This window comes from Rhinolophus hipposideros (genome assembly GCF_964194185.1).
Source record: "Rhinolophus hipposideros genome assembly, chromosome: 4".
In the NCBI taxonomy this organism is placed as follows: domain Eukaryota; kingdom Metazoa; phylum Chordata; class Mammalia; order Chiroptera; family Rhinolophidae; genus Rhinolophus; species Rhinolophus hipposideros.
The window spans coordinates 46,987,230-47,009,180 of record NC_138050.1 but is presented as its reverse complement, the minus strand read 5'-3'; the positions used below and the strand labels follow the sequence as shown (position 1 = coordinate 47,009,180).

The following is a 21,951-nucleotide window of genomic DNA, read 5'->3' as shown; positions in this document are numbered from 1 at the left end:
TGACAATAATTCAAAATGTTACTCAGATTGCAACAACAAAGCTATTCAGAACATACATCATTTTATGAAATGCAACATATAAATTCATCTGTATATACCATATTCATCTCATTTATATTAAGTGATTCTTTGTAGTACACGGACAAACACACACATACACACACTTGAAAAATGTACAATTTTCTAAATACACACCCAAAACCACACTTCCTTCTATCACAGTTTCCAAAGTCATCAAATAGGAAATTCACTTCTTGTGAACACAGATAACTAGAAGCTTTAGCAACTGAAAAGATAGACAAAGTTCCAATTAGTAATTTTAAAATAAAACATTAAAAATTGAAAGCGTGGTAAATCAATATGGAGATAATTAGACAACAGCAATGCCCAGTCAGTGTAATCCACTACAAATTTTTGATGTCATCTACTGGCTATATAAGAAAGAGAAACACTTACTAAAAACTACCCTCTTGAAAATTGGTGTCATAGAGCAGAAATGATAAAAAAATCAGTTATTTGCTCTCTTATCCACTAATGCATTAATCACTTGAAATTTAACTAATATTCTATTCTCTTTGTCCTGTACTTATTAGGTCTATTTTACCTATTGACATAATTCAAAGTTGCTTTGAGCAGCAATTCATTTTCAAATTTAGATTTAAACAAAAATTACTATTTATTTTGGCTTATAGGGTAGATTACTGACTATAAAAATAGAGCTCAAAAATGAACCCCAGAAAAAAAGATACAACTATTACATTTTCCAAATAACTCCGCACACTGTACATCTGGATCTCGGCATATTCCCTTATAGCAAAAGGCAGTTTTATTATGACATGGTTCAAAGTCAACAGATGTTACATCCTGTGAACAATACTCAGAGTTTCCAGTGCAAAATTCTGTGAAATCACAATCATCTTTGCTTATCCGACATATACGTCCTCTTTCGGACACCTGTGAGACAAAGAAAAAGAAACATTTCTTTACAGTAGTAAACGAACAGGTAAAAAATTTAGATAGGAGCATTGTGATTATAACTATCATTTCCAATAATATTACATTTTTAACTACTTACAATTATATGGATTACCCACATCAAAATTCCAAAGGCATTTTTTAAAGAAATATAACAAAAAATATTATCAGATTTGTATGGAATGACAAAAGACCCCAAAAAGCCAAAGCAATCCTAAGAAAAAAAGAACAAGGCTGAAGGTATCACACTCCCTGACTTCAGCATGTACCACAGAGCAACAATAATCAAAACAGTATGGTATTGGCAAAAAAACCAGAAACACAGATAATTGGAATAGAATTGAGAACCCCAAAATAAACCTACATAAATATGGACAGATAATTTTCAACAAAGAAGCCAAAAACATACAATGGAGAAAAGACAGCTTCTTCAGTAAATGGTGCTGGGAGAATTGGAAAGCCATGTGTAAAAGAATGAAACTAGACTACTACCTGTCACCATGTACCAAATTAACTCAAAATGCATCAAAGACCTAAACATAAGACCTGAAACAATAAACTGCATAGAAGAAAACATAGCTACTAAACTTATGGACCTTGGATTCAAACAAAATAAAGAGGCAACCAACTGAATGGAAAAAGATATTTGCAAACAACGCCTCCGATAAGGGGTTAATATCCAAAATACATTAGGAATTTATATAACTCAACAACAACAAAAAACAAACCAAACAATCCAATTGAAAAATGGGCAGAGGACCTGAATAGACATTTCTCCAAAGAGGACATACAGAGGGCCAATAGACATATGAAAAGATGCTCAACATCACTAATCATCAGAGAAATGCAAATAAAAATCACAGTGAGATACCACCTCACACCAGTTAGAATGGCTAGCATCAATAAGACAAGTAATAACAAGTGTTAGAGAGGCTGTGGAGAAAAAGGAACCCTCATACACTGTTGGTGGGAATGCAGATTGGTGCAGCTGCTATGGAAGAGAGTGTGGAGGTTCCTCAAAAAATTAAGAATAGAATAACCATATGACCCAGCTATCCCTCTGTTGGGTCTCTACCCAAAAAAATTGAAAACATTTATCTGTAAAGTTATATATACTCCAATGTTCATTGCAGCTTTCTTTACAGTGGCCAAGACATGGAAACAACCAATGTGTCCTTTAGTAGATGATAGTTTAAAGAAGATGTGGTATATATATGTACACAATGGGATGCTATTCTGCCATAAGAAAAGATGAAATAATCCCATTTGCGACACATGGATGGATATTGAAATTATTATGCTAAGTGAAATAAGTCAGACAGAAAAAGTCGAGGAACTATATGATTTCACTGATATGTGATATGTAAAACTGAATACAACAATGGAACAAGACAAACAAATGAAGAAACAAAAACTCATAAACATAGACAATAATTTGAAAACAAATATATATACATATGAATAATTTAAACAAATAACAAACAAATAATTTAGTGGTTACAGAGGGTAAGAAGGGAGGGAGATGGTAGATAAGGGTAGAAGGGATCAAATATGTGGTGATGAAAGGAGAACTGACTCTGGGTGGTGAACACACAATGGGATTTATAGATGATGTATTATAGAATTGTACACCTGAAACCTATGTAACTTTACTAACCAATGTCACCCCAATAAACTTTAATTGAAAAAAAGATAATTATAAATAGAATGAAAAGTACTAGAGAAATATTTTGAAAAGAAACCAAATGTCCATCAATGAATGAATAGATAGACTGTGGTACATATGCATAATAGAATATTTTCAGCCATATAAAGGAATGGAAGATTGATATGCACTAAAGGTGAAATATTTTTGAAAACACTATATTAAATTAAGGAAACCTAACACCAAAGATCACATATTGCATAGTTCTACTTATATGAAATTTCCAGAGAAAGTAAATCCATAAAGACCGAATACAGATTGATGGTTGCCAGAGACTGTGGGCATGGGAGAAAGCAGAGCAAGGGCTTAGGGGGTCAGGGTTTTCTGTTTGGGTGATGAACATGTTTTGAAATGAGATAAAGTTGGTATCTGCAAAGTCTTGCGAATGTACTAAATGTCACTGAATTGTTCAGTTAAAAATGGTTAATTTTATGTTATGTGATTGCCAACTCAATTCTTTTAAAGTTTATTGGGGTGACAATTGTTAGTAAAGTTACATAGATTTCAGGTGTACAATTCTGTAATACATCATCTACATATCACACTGTGTGTTCACCACTGAGAGTCAGTTCTACTTCCGTCACCACATATTTGATCCCTATTACCCTCATCTACCACCCCTCTCCCCCCTTACCCTCTGGTAACCACTAAACTACTGTCTGTGTCTATGAGTTTTTGTTTCTTCATTTATTTTTCTTGTTCCTTTGTTGTTTTCAGTTCTATATAGCACATATCAGTGAAATCATATGGTTCTCTACTTTTTCTGTCTGATTTATTTTGCTTAGTGTAATAATCGCAATATCCATCCATGTTGTCACAAATGGAACTATTTCATTTTTTCTTATGGCAGAACAGTATTCCATTGTGTATATATACCACACCTTCTATGGGCAGAAGACTTGAATAGACATTTCTCCAAAGAGGACATACAGATGGCCAATAGACATATGAAAAAAGTGTTCAACATCACTAATCATCAGAGAAATGCAAATAAAAAACATAATGAGATATCACCTCACACCAGTTAGAATGGCTAGCATCAATAAGACAATAACAAGTGTTGGAGAGGCTGTGGAGAAAAAGGAACCCTCATACACTGTTGGTGGCAATACGGACTGGGGCAGCTGCTATGGAAGGCAGTGTGGAGGTTCCTCAAAAAATTAAGAATAGAATTACCATATAACCCAGCAATCCCTCTCCTGAGTATCTACCCAAAAAATCTGAAAACATTTATCCATAAAGATTTATGTGCTCCGATGTTCATTGCAGCTTTATTTATGGTGGTCAAGACATTCACTTCAATTTTTAAAAAGGCTCTAGTGAAAGCTCAGGGTTATCCTGAATATTTACTTTGAGATAAATAGAAAGTATCTGATATAAAGCTATACATATTTGTTTTTCAACTTTTGATTCTTGGGGACTAATTGTACTCCTCAAATGCTGTAGGAGCTCAGATGTTGTTCTTTACCATATTTCTAAAGCATTGCTCAATAGACATCTTTTTAATTTTTTAATTACATTTCAAGTAATTTTCCTTTCAGGACTTACTCTAACTCTTCTATGTGGGAATTATAAATCATGAATCTGCTTCTGTCTCTGGATGATAATCAGAACACTTCTCCCTAGACACAATGATTGGTACAGTGGTGGATACTGAGCAGGGTCACAGTTTCTTGCACTACCAAATATTGAGATACATGCTGGAAAAGAAAGAATCCTTCTTCTCTTTTGAAATGTTGTGCTATAAACTAGGAAAGCCAGGAGGTGGGTGCAGTTAACTATCTCTTTCACAAATAGAGAAACTTTCCTGGAAAACTATCAACAAAAAGCAAGGATATCAAACAGATGTATAGTATAAGAATTCTATTGTTCCTGTTTGAAACAAAGATACACCTGAGAATGAAGCTAGACTCATCTTTTACTTAAGTTTCAAAATTATTTGTTTTTTTTCTTTGCTTGTCCATTCATCAAGGTACAACTGACCAAGATATAATCAGTGTTATGCAGTACCAATTACAATTTTTTAAAATACATATAGAAATGTCTGAGTACTGGTCAGAAACATGTTATTCACTGTTATGCTTCTGAAAACAGCTGGTTAAACTGTTGCCTTCCAATATCTTTGCACTTGGATTTGTGTCCATCTAAATTGAAATTTTATTTTTTAAAAATTGGATCAAATTGCTAAATTTCAGAAAGGCATTGGTGGAAACTAGCTTAATTAAAAGTAGATACATAAGAAAAAGAGGATGTTTTACCTTTTACACTGATGGCCAATAATGAAAAAGAGCAGAGTATAAGACACCTGACCCTTTGAATGACTGCAAAAGCCAAATTTGATGCTATAACACACAATAAAATCAATGTAAACTAATATATTACACTTAGCTATTGGCCTTAAGCCTTCCCTAGTTACTTGTACTGTGAATTTGCACTAGAACAAATTTAATGGATATCTCTATTTTAAGGAATTATCCTTTGGGATGTACAAACAAGCTATGATTCAACAAAAGAGTGAATGTTTAATTTAAAAGAAAGTTATTACAGATAGAAAAAAAATGGCGGCGTGAGGTGAGCCTCTGTAACGCTCCCCTGGAATTTACAATGAATCGGACAAAATAACTCCACAAAGGACTCCCTGCACAGCAGACAAGCAAGACAAAGAGGCCCACTACTGAATTCACCTCCAGGTGGGTGAATAGCGCGAGCAGTGGAGGAGAGAGAGGAGAAGTGCGGAGACGAAGCCGTGCGGGTGCAGGACGCAGACCTAGCTCAGTGCTCGGAGCCCGCTGCTCCCGGATCTACCGCAGCTGCGGGAGAGGGAAGGACTCGGACTGCTAGGGCTCCGCTTACGGCCCACAGGGCTGAGGGGGCAGCATATAAACACGGCTGAACCCAACGCTCATGGCAGAGACCTCACGGAGCAAAGACTGAGGGAAGAGGGCTGAAATCGGTGGTTTAAGCCCTCACTGCCGAGCAGAGAACAGAAGCCTTAGGCACGAAGACTAGCCGCCCCCTCCCTACACTCCCAGAGCTCGCCCCGCTCCCACCTGCCCGGTGCTAGAGGCGATAAAGTAGCAGTGTCAGATCAAAGGACAGAATATTTGCTGCTCTGAAACTGTGGACCGCAGACAGAGATCCGCAGACAGAGATTCGCAGCTCAACTAGTTCCGGCAAAGGGGAGGGAGTTGTGGAAGCAGGACTGGCTGTGGTGGTGGTCGCCACCATTACTCTGGGCCACCTCTCACAACTCACCCTGCCCCTGGCCCCACCTATCTGGGTGGATCCCTGCAGCAGTAAAGAGAACTGCTGAAACATACGGGCTCTGAATCTGGTGCAGAAAGAGCTTTGGAACTTCAAAAGCTCTTCGCATAGCTATCAACCTGTTGCAGAAGCCACTCCTGTAGATGTCTAGGAAGAGAAATAGTAAATCAGTGATTGCCATGAATAACCAAGGCAACAAGATAGCTCAGAAAGAAAGTGAAAAGTCTTCAGAAAAGTAACTTAGAGATATGGAAATATATGATTTAAATGACATAGAATTCAAGATTGCAATTCTGAAAAAACTGAACGAGATGCAAAAAACACAGAAAGGCAGTTTAATGAACACAGAAACACAATCAAAGAACACCATGAGCATTTTACAAAAGAGATTGAAATTTTGAAAAAGAACCAAATAGAATTTCTGGGGATTAAGAACACAATAGAAGAAATTAACAATAAAATATCCAGCTTAGGTAGCAGAGTTCATGGAGGTAGTAAAGTAGAGATGGAGGAAAGAATCAGTGACATCGAAGACAGGAACCTTGAATTTACACAGATAGAAGAAGAAAGAGACTTGACATTTAAAAGAAATGAAAGAACTCTACAAGAACTTTCTGACTCCATCAGAAAGAGCAATATAAGAATAATGGGCATACCAGATGGAGAAGAAAGAGAGAAGGGAACAGAGAATATATTCAAAAAAATCGTTGATAAGAACTTTCCAAACTTGTGGAAAGAACTGGATCCTCGAATCCAAGAAGCAAATAGAACACCTAATTACCTCAATCCCAACAGGCCTTCACCAGGCACATTGTATTGAAGCTGTGTAAAATCAATGACAAAGAAAGAATCCTCAAGGCAGCCAGGGAACAGAAGACAGTAACTTACAAAGGAAAGCCCATTAGATTATCATCAGATTTTTCAGCAGAAACTCTACAAACTAGGAGGGAATGGAACCAAATATTCAAACTATTGAAAGAGAGAAATTATGAGCCAAGAATAATATATCCAGCAAAGATCTCCTTTAGATATGAAGGAGGAATAAAGACCTTTCCAGACATCCAGAAGCTGAGGGAATTTTCTAATACACGACCTGCACTACAAGAAATACTAAAGGAGGCTATTAGACCACCATCAACAGGTACAACTAGTGGCAACCAAAACATAAAAAGGGGGAGAGTAAAGACCTGAACTGGAATATGAAAATAGAGAAAGTAAGCGTGCTGAAGAAACTGGAATACTCTAAATATCAAACTTTCTTTTACATAAACTTAAGGGTAACCACTCAAAAAACATCCAAATCTGAAATATATACTGTAATAAAAGAAGAAACAGAGGGAAACATCATAAAATACCACCACACAGAAATAATAGACAACAACAAAAAGGCAAAGAAACAATGGAGACACAGCCTTACCAGAAAACTAAAGATAGAATGCCAGGAAATCCTCACATATCAATAATCACCCTAAATGTAAATGGACTGAACTCACCAATAAAGAGACACAGAGTAGCAGATTGGATCAAAAAACTTAACCAAACCATATGCTGTCTACAAGAGACACATCTCAGCTACAAGGAGAAGCATAGACTCAAAGTGAAAGGGTGGAAATTGACACTCCAAGCAAATGGTACCCAGAGAAAATCAGGTGTAGCCATAATGATTTCCGATGAAATAGACTTCAGGGTGAAACAGATAACAAGAGACAAAGATGAACATTTCATAATGGTAAAAAGGACTATACAACAGGAAGACATAACAGTCATCAATGTTTATGCCCCCAATCAGGGAGCACTGAAATATACCAAGCAACTACTAACAGAACTAAAGGGAGAAATTGACCAAAAAACCCATTATACTAGGGGACTTAAATACATCATTGACAGCTATGGATAGATCATCCAAACAGAAGATAAATAATGAAATAGCAGCCTTTAATGACACATTAGATGAAATGGACATAATTTACATATATAGAGCACTTCATCCAAAAACATCAGACTATACATTCTTTTCGAGTGTACATTGAACATTCTCAAGGATAGACCATATATTGGGACATAAAATCAGCCTCAGCAAATTTAAGAAGTTTGAAATCATACCAAGCATATTCTCTGATCACAAGGCTTTGAAATTGGATATCAACTGCAAAAAGAAAGCAGGAAAAAACACAAATACATGGAGATTAAACAACATGCTTTTAAAGAATGACTGGGTCAAAGAGGAAATTAGAGGAGAGCTCAAAAGATACATAGAAACAAATGACAATGAAAATATATCCTACTAAAATTTTGGGATGCCGCGAAAGCAGTTTTAAGAGGGAAATTTATATCATTACAGGCCTATCTCAAGAAATAAGAAAAATCCCAAATAAATAACCTCATGTTACACCTTAAAGAACTAGAAAAAGAAGAACAAGTGAAACCCAAGGTCACCAGAAGAAAGGAGATAACAAAAATCAGAGCAGGACTAAATCAAATAGAGAACAAAAAGACAATAGACAAAATTAATGTGACAAAGAGCTGGTTCTTTGAAAAGATTAACAAAATTGACAAACCCTTAGCTAGACTCACTAAGATAAAAAGAGAGAAGACACTAATTAACAAAATCAGAAATGAAAAAGGGGAAGTTATCATGGACACCACAGAAATACAAAGGATTATCCAAGAACACTATGAAGGACTATATGCCACCAAATTCAATAACCTAAAAGAAATGGACAAGTTCTTAGAAACATATAGCCTTGCAAGGCTGAATCATGAAGAAATGGAAAACCTAAACAGGCCGATCACCAGTAATGAAATTGAATCAGTCATCAAAAAACTTCCCAAAATAAAAGTCCTGGACCAGATGGCTTCACTAGTGAATTCTACCAAACCTTCAAAGAGGATCTAATACCAATTCTGCTCAAACTTTTCCAAAAAATTGAAGAAGAGTCAGTACTCCCTAACTCATTTTATGAGGCCAACATTACCCTGATACCAAAGGACAACACAAAAAAAGAAAACTACAGACCAATATCTCTGATGAATACACATGCTAAAATCCTAAACAAAATTCTAGCAAATCGAATACAATGATGCATTAAAAAGATTATTCATCACGACCAAGTGGGGTTCATCCCCGGGGCACAAGGATGGTTCAACATTCGCAAATAAACAAATGTGATACATCACATAAACAAAATAAAGGACAAAAATCATATGATTCTGTCAATTGATGCAGAAAAAGCATTTGATAAGATACAACATCCATTTATGATTAAAACACTTAATAAAATTGGTATAGAAGGAAAATACCTCAACATAATAAAGACCATATACGACAAGCCCTCAGCTAATGTCATAATTAATGGTGAAAAACTGAAGCCCTTTGCTCTATGTTCAGGAACACGAAAAGGTTGTCCCCTATCACCTCTGCTTTTCAACATAGTGTTGGAAGTCCTTGCCAGAGCAATCAGGCAAGAGAAATAAATAAAAGGCATCCAAATTGGGAATGAAGAAGTTAAATTGTCACTCTTTGCAGATGACATGATGCTATATATAGAAAACCCTAAAGACTCCACCAAAAAGCTATTAGATACAATCAATGATTACAGTAAAGTTGCTGGTACAAAATCAATGTACAAAAGTCCATTGCTTTCCTATATACCAACAATGAAATCTCAGAAAAAGAAATACAAAAAAAGAATTCCTTTTGCAATTGCAGCAAAAAGAATAAAATACCTAGGAATAAACTTAACCAAGGATGTGAAGGATTTATATGCTGAAAACTATAAGACATTTTTGAAAGAAATTGAAGAAGACACAAAGAAATGGAAAGACATTCCGTGCTCATGGATTGGAAGAATCAACATAGTTAAGATGGCCATATTACCCAAAGCAATATACAGATTTAATGCAATTCCCATCAAAATCCCAATCGCATTTTTTAAAGAAATAGAACACAAAATCATCAGATTTGTTTGGAACCACAAAAGACCCCGAATAGCCAAAGCAATCTTAAGTAAAAAGAACAATGCTGGAGGTATCACTCCCTGACTTTAGCTTGTACTACACGGCTACAATAATCAAAACAGCATGGTATTGGCAGAAAAACAGACACATAGACTAATGGAATAGAATTGAGAACCCAGAAATAAAACCACATAAATATGGAGAGACAATTTGAGACAAAGAAGCTAAAAACATACAATGGACGAAAGACAGCCTCTTCAATAAATGGTGCTGGCAGAATTAGATAACCAGGTGCAAAGGAATGAAACTGGACTGTTATCTGTCACCATGTACCAAAATTAATTCAAAATGGATCAAAGACTTAAGCATAAGACCTGACACAATAAACTGCATAGAAGAAAACATAGGTACTAAACTTATGGACCTTGGGTTAAAGAGCATTTTATGAATTTGACTCCAAAGGCAATGGAAGTAAAAGCTAAAATAAACAAATGGGACTATATGAAACTTAAAAGCTTCTGCACAGCAAAAGAAACCATCGACAAAATAAAGAGGCAACCAACTGAATGGGAGAAGATTTTTGCAAACAGTGCCTCTGATAAGGGTCTAATATCCAAAATATACAAGGTACTCATGAAACTCAACAACAAAAAAAACAAACAACCCAAATGAAAAATGGACAGAGGACCTGAAGAGACATTTCTCCAAAGAGGATATACAAATGGCAAATAGACATATGAAAAAATGCTCAACATTGCTAATCATCAGAGAAAAGCAAATGAAAACCACAATGAGATATCACCTCACCCCAGTCAGAATGGCTTTCATCAACAAGACAAATAGTAACAAGTGTTGGAGAGGCTGTGGAGAAAAAGGAACTCTCATACACTGTTGGTGGGAATGCAGACTGGTGCAGCCGCTATGGAAGGCAGTGTGGAGGTTCCTCAAGAAATTACAAATTGAATTACCATATGACCCAGCAATCGCTCTCCTGGGTATCTACCAAAAAAATCTGAAAGCATTTCTCTATAGAGAGACGTGTACTCCAATGTTCATTGCAGCTTTGTTTACGGTGGCCAAGACATGGAAACAACCAAAATGTCCTTCGATAGATGAATGGATAAAGAGGTTGTGGTATATATACACAATGGAATACTATTTGGCGTTAAGGAAAGAAGATATAGGAGCATTTGTGACAACATGGATGGATCTTGAGAGTATAATGCTAAGTGAAATAAGTGAGACAGAAAAAGCAGAGAACCCTATGATTTCACTGACATGTGGTATATAAACCAAAAACAACAAAAGAAGAAGACAAACAAATGAGAAAGAAAAACTCATAGACACAGACAATAATTTAGTGGTTACCAGAGGGTAAGGGGGTGGGGGGTGGGTGATGAGGGTAAAGGGGATCAAATATATGGTGATGGAAGGAGAACTGACTCTGGGTGGTGAACACACAATGGGATTTATAGACGATGTAATACAGAATTGTACACCTGAAATCTATGTAAATTTACTAACAATTGTCACCCCAATAAAATTAATTAAAAAAAAAAAAAAGAAAACATTACTGTGTGTCCTCATTCACCTTATTCACCAGATCTGGCACTGTGTGACTCTGCCTCTTCCCCAAAGTCAAAGTGACAATGAAAGGTAAACATTTTGAATTGATTCAGGACCTTGAGGCAGCCACAGCAGCACAACAAAAGACACTCATGAAAGAGGACTTCCAGAACTGCTTCATAAAGTGGCAAGAACGATGAGAAAAGTTTGTTTGTAGCAGGGGGGAGTATTTTGAGGAGGATTAATAACAATGTGTCTTTACTGTAATTTTTTGAAATTAAACATTCACTATATATTTTTTTATCACACCTCGTAGGTAGAGGGAAATGGACTGCGTAGAAAATCCTTATCACTCAATCCCACTGATATGAAGACAAAGGTCAATATGAGAAGCCTGGTGAAGGGAAAAACAACAGGTTTATTGATAAGTAGAAACCCTACACTGGTTCTATACTCATGTGCCTTGGAGAAAATGTCCGTTGGCTTTAATTACTAGCCCAAGAGCAAAAAAATAACACATACCGAACAAAGTAGAATAATGTTAGGAGAGATTTCATTGACAGAAAAAAACAAATCTTTCAAGCAAAATCTCTCATTAATCAGCTTTTAATTTTGTCATAGACTCTTGAAAGTGACACAAAAAAGGTAAGATGCTACAATGAAGCAATCTGCAGAAGACAAATCCTACCCAATCTCCTCTCTCAGATGTGAGAAAATTTGAATGGAAAACTTCCCAGAGGGAAGTCAAGGATTCAGTCCATTTCCAGGCTAGAAGTCCTTGACAAATCTAAACTTCACAATTTTACATGTTACATGTTACTGACTATACTACATTGATTCCTTTTCTGCTATTTTCAAAATGAGATTTAAAAAAAGTATTATCTTTTATTTGAATATTGCGTGTCAAGTGTGTTTTGGGTGCTCATTTAAAATTTGGCCTAAGTTGTTGGATGATGAAGAGCTTCATCCAGGCATGACCAAGAGGAATTCAGTGTCCAAATAATTTGGCACTGGTATTGAATGCAATAACTGGTTGGGTCTTGAGTAGAGATTGAAACAATACAGTGAAACGTGGAGCTGAGAAATAGGTTGAAAAAGACCTAAGGACATTCTCTGAATTCTGAAAACAGCTGTGAATGAATTGGGTACATAAAGTAACATTAACAAAAAACTAAACTAAAAAATGAATGCACAAAAACATAAAAAATAATCATGAAAGAAAATAATATAATATTTTGAAAGTTTACCACACAAGTGCGTTTATCACAGCATGGTCCAGTGCCACATTCTGCTCGTCCAATCAGAGTACAAGTTTCAGGATTACAGCATTTTTCATGAGTGCATTTCTAAAAGAAAATACAATCAAATTCAGTAATAGGACTTTTCAACCAAATAAATAATTTTGTCAAAATACACTAAAGCTTGTATCTAAGTTAATTACAATCACAGTATAGTTTTTACTTCTGTATTTACTTTTAACACCACTTTATTTAAACATTATATTTTCTGTATAAAAAAATGGAAATGAAATTATTCGTGATTCACAGCTCAAGAAATTGAACTGTTAAAAATTAATGCAATTCCTTTCAACTGCAGGTTTTTTTTAAACATATACACAATAAATTTTTAGACTTTTTATCATTTAAGATGAGTATTTTTCCATATTATCAATTCTTCCCAAAATATAATTTTGGGAATATATAACAAGTTAAGATTGTGACAAAATAGAGGTTTCAAAACTATAATATTTTATTATTGTAAAAAATGTTTCAAAGAAAGTTTCTGTCATTTTTTTAGCTCCAAAATTTTATATGAAACATTATTTCAAGAAGTTATTAGGTCATAGAGTACAAAAATAGTAAGTGCTCATTACAATATACTCTGATTTTCTTTTTTCTATAGAGTTATCTATTCAGTGCAAGAGAAATGTTTACTAGACTGACAGTAATATATAAAAATTAATAAAATGGGTAAGTAAAAATAACTAGGCGTTTATATCTGTTTCTATTTTATTATTTTCATTATTAATGTGTTAAAAATTTTACATATATGCTCATTCTGGTTTATGTTATGTTTCTATCTATATATTTCTATTGAGGTATTCGGTTTTATTCCCTAATCTGTAAGCACTTGTATATTAATTATATACAATTTAAAAAACTGGGCAAGTCAGAAGAAAACAATAGAAATGAATATAACTCAGAATGCTTTGGTGATCTTGTTCCAGACTATCAACACTTAACTGAAGGCTCAATACCCATTCTGTCAGGAAAACTTAACCTGAGACTTGTTGACTTTAGAGGTAGACAAGCTTTTCTTCAAGATAATCTTTGAACACTGATATGGTTCCCCTTAGCCAAATTTTATTAAACCTGAAATCTGCCTTTATTACCTAGGGAAAAACAAAACTCTCTTGTAAACATTCCTCAGGCCCATAGCTTCTACTTTGATTGGGGGATCTATCATATCACTGACCCACTTGATGAAAATCATTAGCTGTTCCTTTGACCACCTCAGAATACTGATTCCCTCCTATAGTGTTCCTTCCTATACTTACCTCTTTATCACACTAATAAACCCTACTTTCAGCCTCTTAAGAATTGGATCTTGACCTCACATCAGTGAAATGCTGTAGTTGAGATTGCTACAAATGTTGGCAGAAGTCACTTTGCCCGAAGTAGACCAATGTATTGAATCTACCCATGCTGTGATAGCCAAATTGTTGTTCTGTTCAGTAAAACTGCAGTCTGCTTAGCAGGAATATTTAAATCTACTCAAGGAATTTATTCATCACAAGGAACACAGAATTGGTTCAGTCTGATATTAATTTCCCATTTCTGCTATAAAAAATTACCATAAATTAAAACTATAAGCATGTATTATTTTACAGTTCCAGAGGTCAAAAAGGGTCTTATTGGACTAAAATCAAAATTTTGAAAGTTTGTTTTTTTAAATTAAAGTTTATTGGGGTGACAATTATTAGTAAAGTTACATAGATTTCAGGTGTACAATTCTGTAATACATTATCTATATATCACATTGTGTGTTTACCACCCAGAGTCAGTTCTCTTTTCATCACCATGTATTTGATCCCCTTTACCCTCATCTACCACCCCCCTGCCCCCTTTCCCTCTGGTAACCACTAAACTATTGCCTGTGTCTACGAGATTTTGTTTCTTCATTTGTTTGTCTTGTTCTTTTGTTGTTTACAGTTTCACGTATCAGTGAAATCATATGGTTCTCTACTTTTTCTGTCTGACTTATTTCACTTAGCATTATAATCTCAATATCCATCCATGTTGTCACAATTGGTACTATTTCATATTTTCTTATGGAAGAATAATATTCCATTGTGCATATATACCACAACTTCTTCATCCATTCATCTACCGAAGGACATTTTAGTTGTTTCCATGTCTTGGCCACCATAAACAAAGCTGCAATGAACATTGGAGTACATATGTCTTTATGGTTAAATGTTTTCAGATTTTTTGGGTAGATACCCAGGAGAGGGATTGCTGGGTCATATGATAATTCTATTCGTAATATATTGAGGAACCTCCACCCTGCCTTCCATAGCGGTTGCACCAGTCTGCTTTCCCACCAACAGTGTATGAGGGTTCCTTTTTCTCCACAGCCTCTCCAACACTTGTTACTATTTGTCTTGTTGATGATAGCCATTCTAACAGGGGTGAGGTGACATTTCATTGTGGTTTTCATTTGCATTTTTCTGATGATAGTGATGTTGAACATTTTTTCATATGTCTATTTGCCATTTGTATGTCTTCTTTGGAGAAAAGTATTTTCAGGTCCTCTGCCCATTTTTTAATTTGATTGTTTGTTTTGCATTCCTTCTGGAAATTCTACAGAAAATGCATTTCACTGCCTTTTCCATTTTCTAGAGGCCATCTGAATTTCTTGGTTTACAGACTCATTCTCTATTTGCAAAACCACAAGTATAGCATCTTCAAATATCATTGTCATGTATATGCTGAATCTGACCTGTCTTCCTCCCTCTAAAAAGTACCTTTGTAATTACATTGGACCCACCCACATAATATAGGATTTCTCTCCCTCTCAAGATCCCTAACTTGATCATATTTTCAAAGTCCCTTTTGCCATGAAAGGTAACATATTCACAAGTTATAGGGATAAGGATATGGGAAACTTTGGGGGTGATATTACCATATTTCATCATATGGTCTACAAGGATTCATGTCCATCTCATAAGCAAAACACATACACTCTGTCCCAACATCCCATTAAAGCCAAAACACATTATAGCATTAATTTAAACTTGCTCATCTGCTGACTCATCTCAGTGGTGTGAAGGAGCCATTGGGTCTGCAATTGCACTCCGTTTTTCTTGGAGCTTCCTTCAGTTTATCTGACTCCTGATCTTGGTGAGTGTGTGTTCCGCTCCATGACAAAGCGTCCATATTGTTGAGCCAATTACTGTAATGTCTCTCTCTCTCTCTGTCCTTATTCATATATAATAAATATACATATGCACATATATATGCATATGTGTATATACATAATAAATTAACACATAAATATAAAAATACATCAATAATAATTTATATATAGATCAAATTTTAAAATAATATTATATTGGATATATTAAGTCAAAATATATTATTAAATTATCATATACTTCTTTTTACTTTTTAAAAATGTGGCTACTAGAAAATATAAAATATGTATGTGGCTCACATTATATTCTTATTAGCTAAAACTGGTCTAAAGAAACACTAATGAAATTAATAACTCATTTCAGCAAGATTGCTATAAAAAAGTAAAAATACAAATATCTAGGTCATTTTTATATCTCAGTGGTAGAGAAAACAAAAATTTGAAATGTGTGATTTACAATACCATGAAAAAGTAAAAAATACAACAATAAAAATTTTAAAATTTATGAGTGAAAGACCTTTACACTGAAGACTATAAAATACTGTTGAGAGAAATTTAAAAAAATAAAAGAGATGTTATAGTATTATCACAAGATTAGGAAAAACAGAAAAACTCATAAATGTTTACTTCATCAATGACTGAGATTATGATTCAATATACTCAGGGAAAGATAGTCTTTAAATAAATTGTGATTGTTCAATTTGATATCCTTATAGCATATACAAAAATAAATTACAGGTGATTGTATATCTAAACATAAATTGTTGAAAAAAATCCAAATATTTTTACAGAAAAATATATGAACATTTTTATGGCATGTAAAGCAATACACATAAAGTGGTGTGTGTCATCTGTTGATTCAGAACAAATACTTAGTGGCTTAAAACAACAACAGTCATTCATTTTTTTATGGTTTCTTTAGGTCAGGGATTCAGTGACAGCTTAGATGAGTAATTATGGATTTGGGTCACCCACAGATTAACATGGTTGAAATCATCTGAATACTTGTCTTGACCTGGAGGATCTGCTTTCAATGTTGCAGCCTCACATGGTTGGCAAATTGGTGCTGATTGTTGAAAACGTCTTAATTCTTCTCCTTATGTGACACTCCAGGGGCTGCCTGAGTATCCTCATGACATGGTAGCTAACTTCTCCCAAAGTGAGTGGTCTAAGAGAGAGCAATGCAAATGCCACTATTGTCCTTTATGGCTGAGCCACTGAAATAACACACCATCATTTACACAATACCCTAATAATCATAGAGGTGAGTCCTCTTCAGCCCAGCAGGGTACTTTATAAGGGCATGAACACTAGCAGACAAACATCTTTGGGGCAACAATGGACATTGGTCACCATAGGTGGGACTAGGGTAAGGCAGGTGAGCCACCTAGTACACAGGTAAGAAGGCACTCCCTCTCAAGTCTTGCAATTGATGACTCTACCATGTTTCCCAGAAAATAAAACCTAGCCGGACCATCAGATCTAATGCATCTTTTGGAGCAAAAATTAATGTAAGACCCAGTCTTATTTTAATATAAGGTCGGGTCTTACATAATATAAGACTAGGTCTTATATTAATTTTTGCTCCAAAAGATGCATTAGAGCTGATGGTCCAGTTAGGTCTTATTTTTGACGAAACACGGTATGTGTTTTGTGTAAGTAACAATTCAAATTGGCTACCATGAAGTTAAGACATTCCCTCTCTAGGGACTAGGCAAGACCATAAAGAGGAGGGGTGGCAAAACTGGCTCCCTAAGGCTCCCAAGGCATTAGGAAAGTAATATATCAGCAAGGTTAGATAGCCACTAACTCCCAAAACAAATGGATCACTCAAATTTTGAAGGTGCTAACCAGGGAAAAATAGTTTGGAGCAATTCAAGGACTTGTGGTTTCAGCTCTGACATGTATAGAGCTTGGAAGTCATCACTCCTCCTTAACAAAAGAAAAGAGCAGAACAAAGGCAAGTGAATAAAGAACACTATTTTCGACAAATGTTTCTGGAATAATTGGATGTGTATGTGCAAACAAAAATGAATTTACACACAGATCTTATCCATCTCATAAAAATTAACTCAAAATAGATCACAATAGGGTAAATGGAAGGAGAGTTGAATAAGTGAAGCACAGGGGCTACTTAGGGTGGTAAAACTATTTACTGTAATAATGAAAACAAGTTATTATGAATTTGTCAAAATCCATAAAATTGTAAACACAAAGAGTGAGGGGGGTTCACAGTGTGAGGGATATAAATGATGAATGTCTAAGTATTACCTTGTCTTGTAAACCTGAAACTAATAAATTTTAAAAAAAGAGTGAACCTTAATATTAACTGCTGAATTTAGATAATTATAATGTATCAATATTGGCTCATTAACATAGCAAATGTATCACACTAATACAAGATGTTAATAACAAACTGTATGCTAGAGTTGAAGTAGTAGGTGGAGTGGGTGTTCTAAATTCACTGCATTATCTGCTCAATTTTCCTGTAAATCTAATATTGTACCAAAAAATTCATCAATTATTTTTTAAAAGTAAATAAATAGATTGGGATTCTGGACCCCAGTAACATGTTCTGCAAATGTGTATGTTTAAGCTTATTAAACACTGGAACTAACTTGGCTAGTAGTTGTTTTTTTAAATGCCTTTCACATATTTTTTCTTAGAGTTTATCATATGATATATCTGTTTTTTTTCCCAGATATGATATATGTTGGTGACTTCTACAATGATTGTATAAACAAAGAACTACTTATACTCCTAAAACATTTCAAGTTTATAAAATTTTGCCTACCATGAAAAAATAATTAATGTCTGGCTAACGGAAGACATAAGTAATTAGAGCCTTGTATTATACTACTAACTTTTTTAAATTAAAGTTTATTGGGGTAACAACTGTTAGTAAAGTTACATAGATTTCAGGTGTACAATTTGGTATTACATCACCTATAAATCCCATTGTGTGTTCACCACCCAGAGTCAGTTCTCCTTCCATCACCATATATTTGATCCCTTTTACCCTCATCTACGACCCCCACCCTTACTTTCTGGTAACCACTAAACTATTGTCTGTGTCTACAAGTTTTTGTTTCTTCATTTGTTTGTCTTGTTTGTGGTGTTTTCAATTTTACATACCACATATCAGTGAAATCATACAGTTCTTGACTTTTTCTGTCTGACTTATTTCTCTTAGCATAATAATCTCAAGATCCATCCATGTTGTTGCAACATCAATAAGACAAGTAATAACAAGTGTTGGAGAGGCTGTGGAGCAAAAGGAACCCTCATATACTGTTAGTGGGAATGCTGATTGGTGAAGCCGCTGTGGAAGGTGGTGTGGAAATTCCTCAAAAAGTTAAAAATACAATTATCATATGACCCAGCAATCCCTCTCTTGGGTATCTTCCCAAAATACCTCAAAACATTTTTCCATAAAGATATATGTGCTCTGATATTCACTGCAGCTTTATTTAAAGTGGCCAAGACATGGAAACAACCAGTGTTGTTTGATAGATGATTGGATAAAGAACATGTGCTATAAACAATGGAATATTATTCTGCCATAAGAAAAGATACTACCGATATTTAAACAAGAAGTAGAAACCATTATTTGGTTGACAAATTAAGAATAATTAAAATATTTTCCTACTTATAGCCTTTGGTGTATAGAGCTGGGTACTGCTAATATTTTTTAATTTTTATTAAATTTATTAGGGTGATATCAGTTAGTAAAATTATAAAGGTTTCAAGTGTACATTTTTATAATGTATCATCTATCTTTTTGCACTGTGTGCTCATCACCCAAAGTCACTTCCTCCATCATCATATATGTGACCACTTTTTCCCTCATCTACTACCCCTCCCACTTCCTTACCTTCTGTTAACCACTAACCTATTGTGTGTTGTCTATGAGTTTTTGTTTGTCTCGTTCATTTGTTACTTTCAGTTTTATATCCCACATATGAGTGAAATCATACAGTTGGCCACTTTTCCTGACTTATTTTGCTTAGCACAATAATCTCAAGATCTATCCATGTTTTCACAAATGGCAGTATTTTATCTTTTCTTAACATTGAGTAATACTCCATTGTACATATGTGCCACATCTTCTTTATCCAGTTATTTATTGAAGGACACTTCAGTTGTTTCTATGGCTTGGCCACCATGAATAATGCTGCAATGAACATAGGGGTACATATCTTTATGGATAAATGTTTTCAGACTTATGGGGTAGATACCTAGAAGAGGGATTACTGAGTAATATGGCAATTCTATTCTTAATTTTTTGAGGAACCCCCATACTGTCTTATATAGTGGCTGTACCAATTTACATTCCCACCAACAGTGTATGAGGGTTCCTTTTTCTCCCATCCTCTTCAACACTTGTTACTATTTGTCTTGTTGATAATAGCCATTCTAACAGGTGTGAGGAAGTATCTCATTGTGGTTTTGATTTGCATTTCCCTAATAGCTAGTGAAGTTAAGCATCTTTTCATTTATCTGTTGGCTCTTTGTATGTCTTCTTGAGAGAAGTTTCTGTTCATGTCCTCTGCCCATTGTTCAATTGGATTGTTTGTTGTTGTTGTTGTTGAGTTGTATGAGTTCTTTATAAATGTCAGATATTAGCCCCTTAGTGGAGTCATTTTTTGCAAATATCTTCTTCCATTCGGTTGGTTGTCTCTTTGTTTTGTTCATGGTTTCTTTTGCTGTGCAGAAGCTTTTTAGTTTGATATAATCCCATTTATTTATTTTTGCTTTTAGTTCCTTGCCTTTGGGGTCAAATTTATAAAATCCTTTCTAAGACCAAGGTGCATAAGTTGAGTATTTATGCTTTCTTCTATGCAATCTATTGTTGCAGGTCTTATCTTTAGGTCTTTGATCCATTTTGAGTTAATTTTGTTATATGGTGACAGCAGTCTAATTTCATACTTTTGCACGTGACTTTCCAATTTTTCTAGCATCATTTATTGAAGAGGCATTATTTTCTCCATTATATATTTTTGGCTTCTTTGTCGAAAATTATCTGTCCATATATATGTGGGTTTATTTCTGGTTTCTCAGTTCTGTTCTATTGGTCTATGTGTCTGTTTTCTTGCCCATAACATACTGTTTTGATTATTGTCACATTGTGGTATAATTTTAAGTCAGGGACTGTGATACTTCTACCTTGTTCTTCTTTCAAAGAATTGCTTTGTCTATTCAGGGTCTTTTTGATTCCATACAAATCTGAAGAATTTTTGTTCTATTTCTTTAAAAAATTACCATTCCTCTTCTCGGGAGTGACGTCATAGGAATGGCAACAGCTAGGCAGACTTCTTGAGTTCTCCTCCCGATCTTACCACAAACCAAACCTATAATCCATCAAAGGACTTTCTGCTCATCACACAGAACAGCTAAGAGACACGTACAGGATTACTTGAAGGTGGGCAAATTGGGTGAGCAGGGGAAGAGGGAAGGGAGCAGAGTGGAGACGCAGCATGCATCCGCAGCTGCAGAGACACAGGGGATCCCAGGATGGAACGGAGACCACAAAAGCCAGGAGGTGGGCTCTTTCCTTGTCTCCCACAGCTGATCTCTCCACTGAGAGAGCAGCATATCCAGCATTTGAGGCAGTAATCTCAGCTGAGACCTCCAGCTGGGCCCTAGGTTGGAGAAAGAACATAAACTCTATACTGCGCCCCTCAGCCCACAATCCCAATCCTACCCCCATCCTTCCAGAGAATTAAACTGGCCCCTGAACTGAGGGGTAGTGTCAGATTATAGAGGAGCAGTAGTGCTCAGGATCTGGAGGACCAGCGTGCAGCTCTGACCCAAGGAAGAGTCTGGGAAGAGTGTGCTATTGCTGGACTGGGAGAGAAGAGACTCCTCCACTGGCAGCCCCTACCCTTTCTGGCCTGCCTAGGGCAGGGCAATTACAACTGTGGAGACACTCCCAGGGATCAGCAGTAGGTGGCAGACACAGCTCTGGGCTTTCAGCAGCTCAGAAATCTCCCACCTGCCACACACACACACACACACACACACACACACACACACACACATACACAGAAGAAGTGCCCTAAGACTCA

The 21,951-nt window shown here is 35.4% G+C and overlaps 1 protein-coding gene across 1 annotated transcript in view; it reads right to left on the bottom strand.

Annotated features, from left to right (window-relative positions):
- Positions 1–21,951, bottom strand: part of LOC308496883 (A disintegrin and metallopeptidase domain 3-like) — a gene marked incomplete at both ends in the record, with an annotated part of 140,333 nt that overhangs the window by 40,942 nt on the left and 77,440 nt on the right. The window contains 2 exons of the mRNA XM_081046667.1: positions 759–954; positions 12,715–12,813. Of these exons, the coding sequence (XP_080902793.1) occupies positions 759–954; positions 12,715–12,813 (295 nt within the window). The remainder of the gene's footprint in view (positions 1–758; positions 955–12,714; positions 12,814–21,951) is intronic.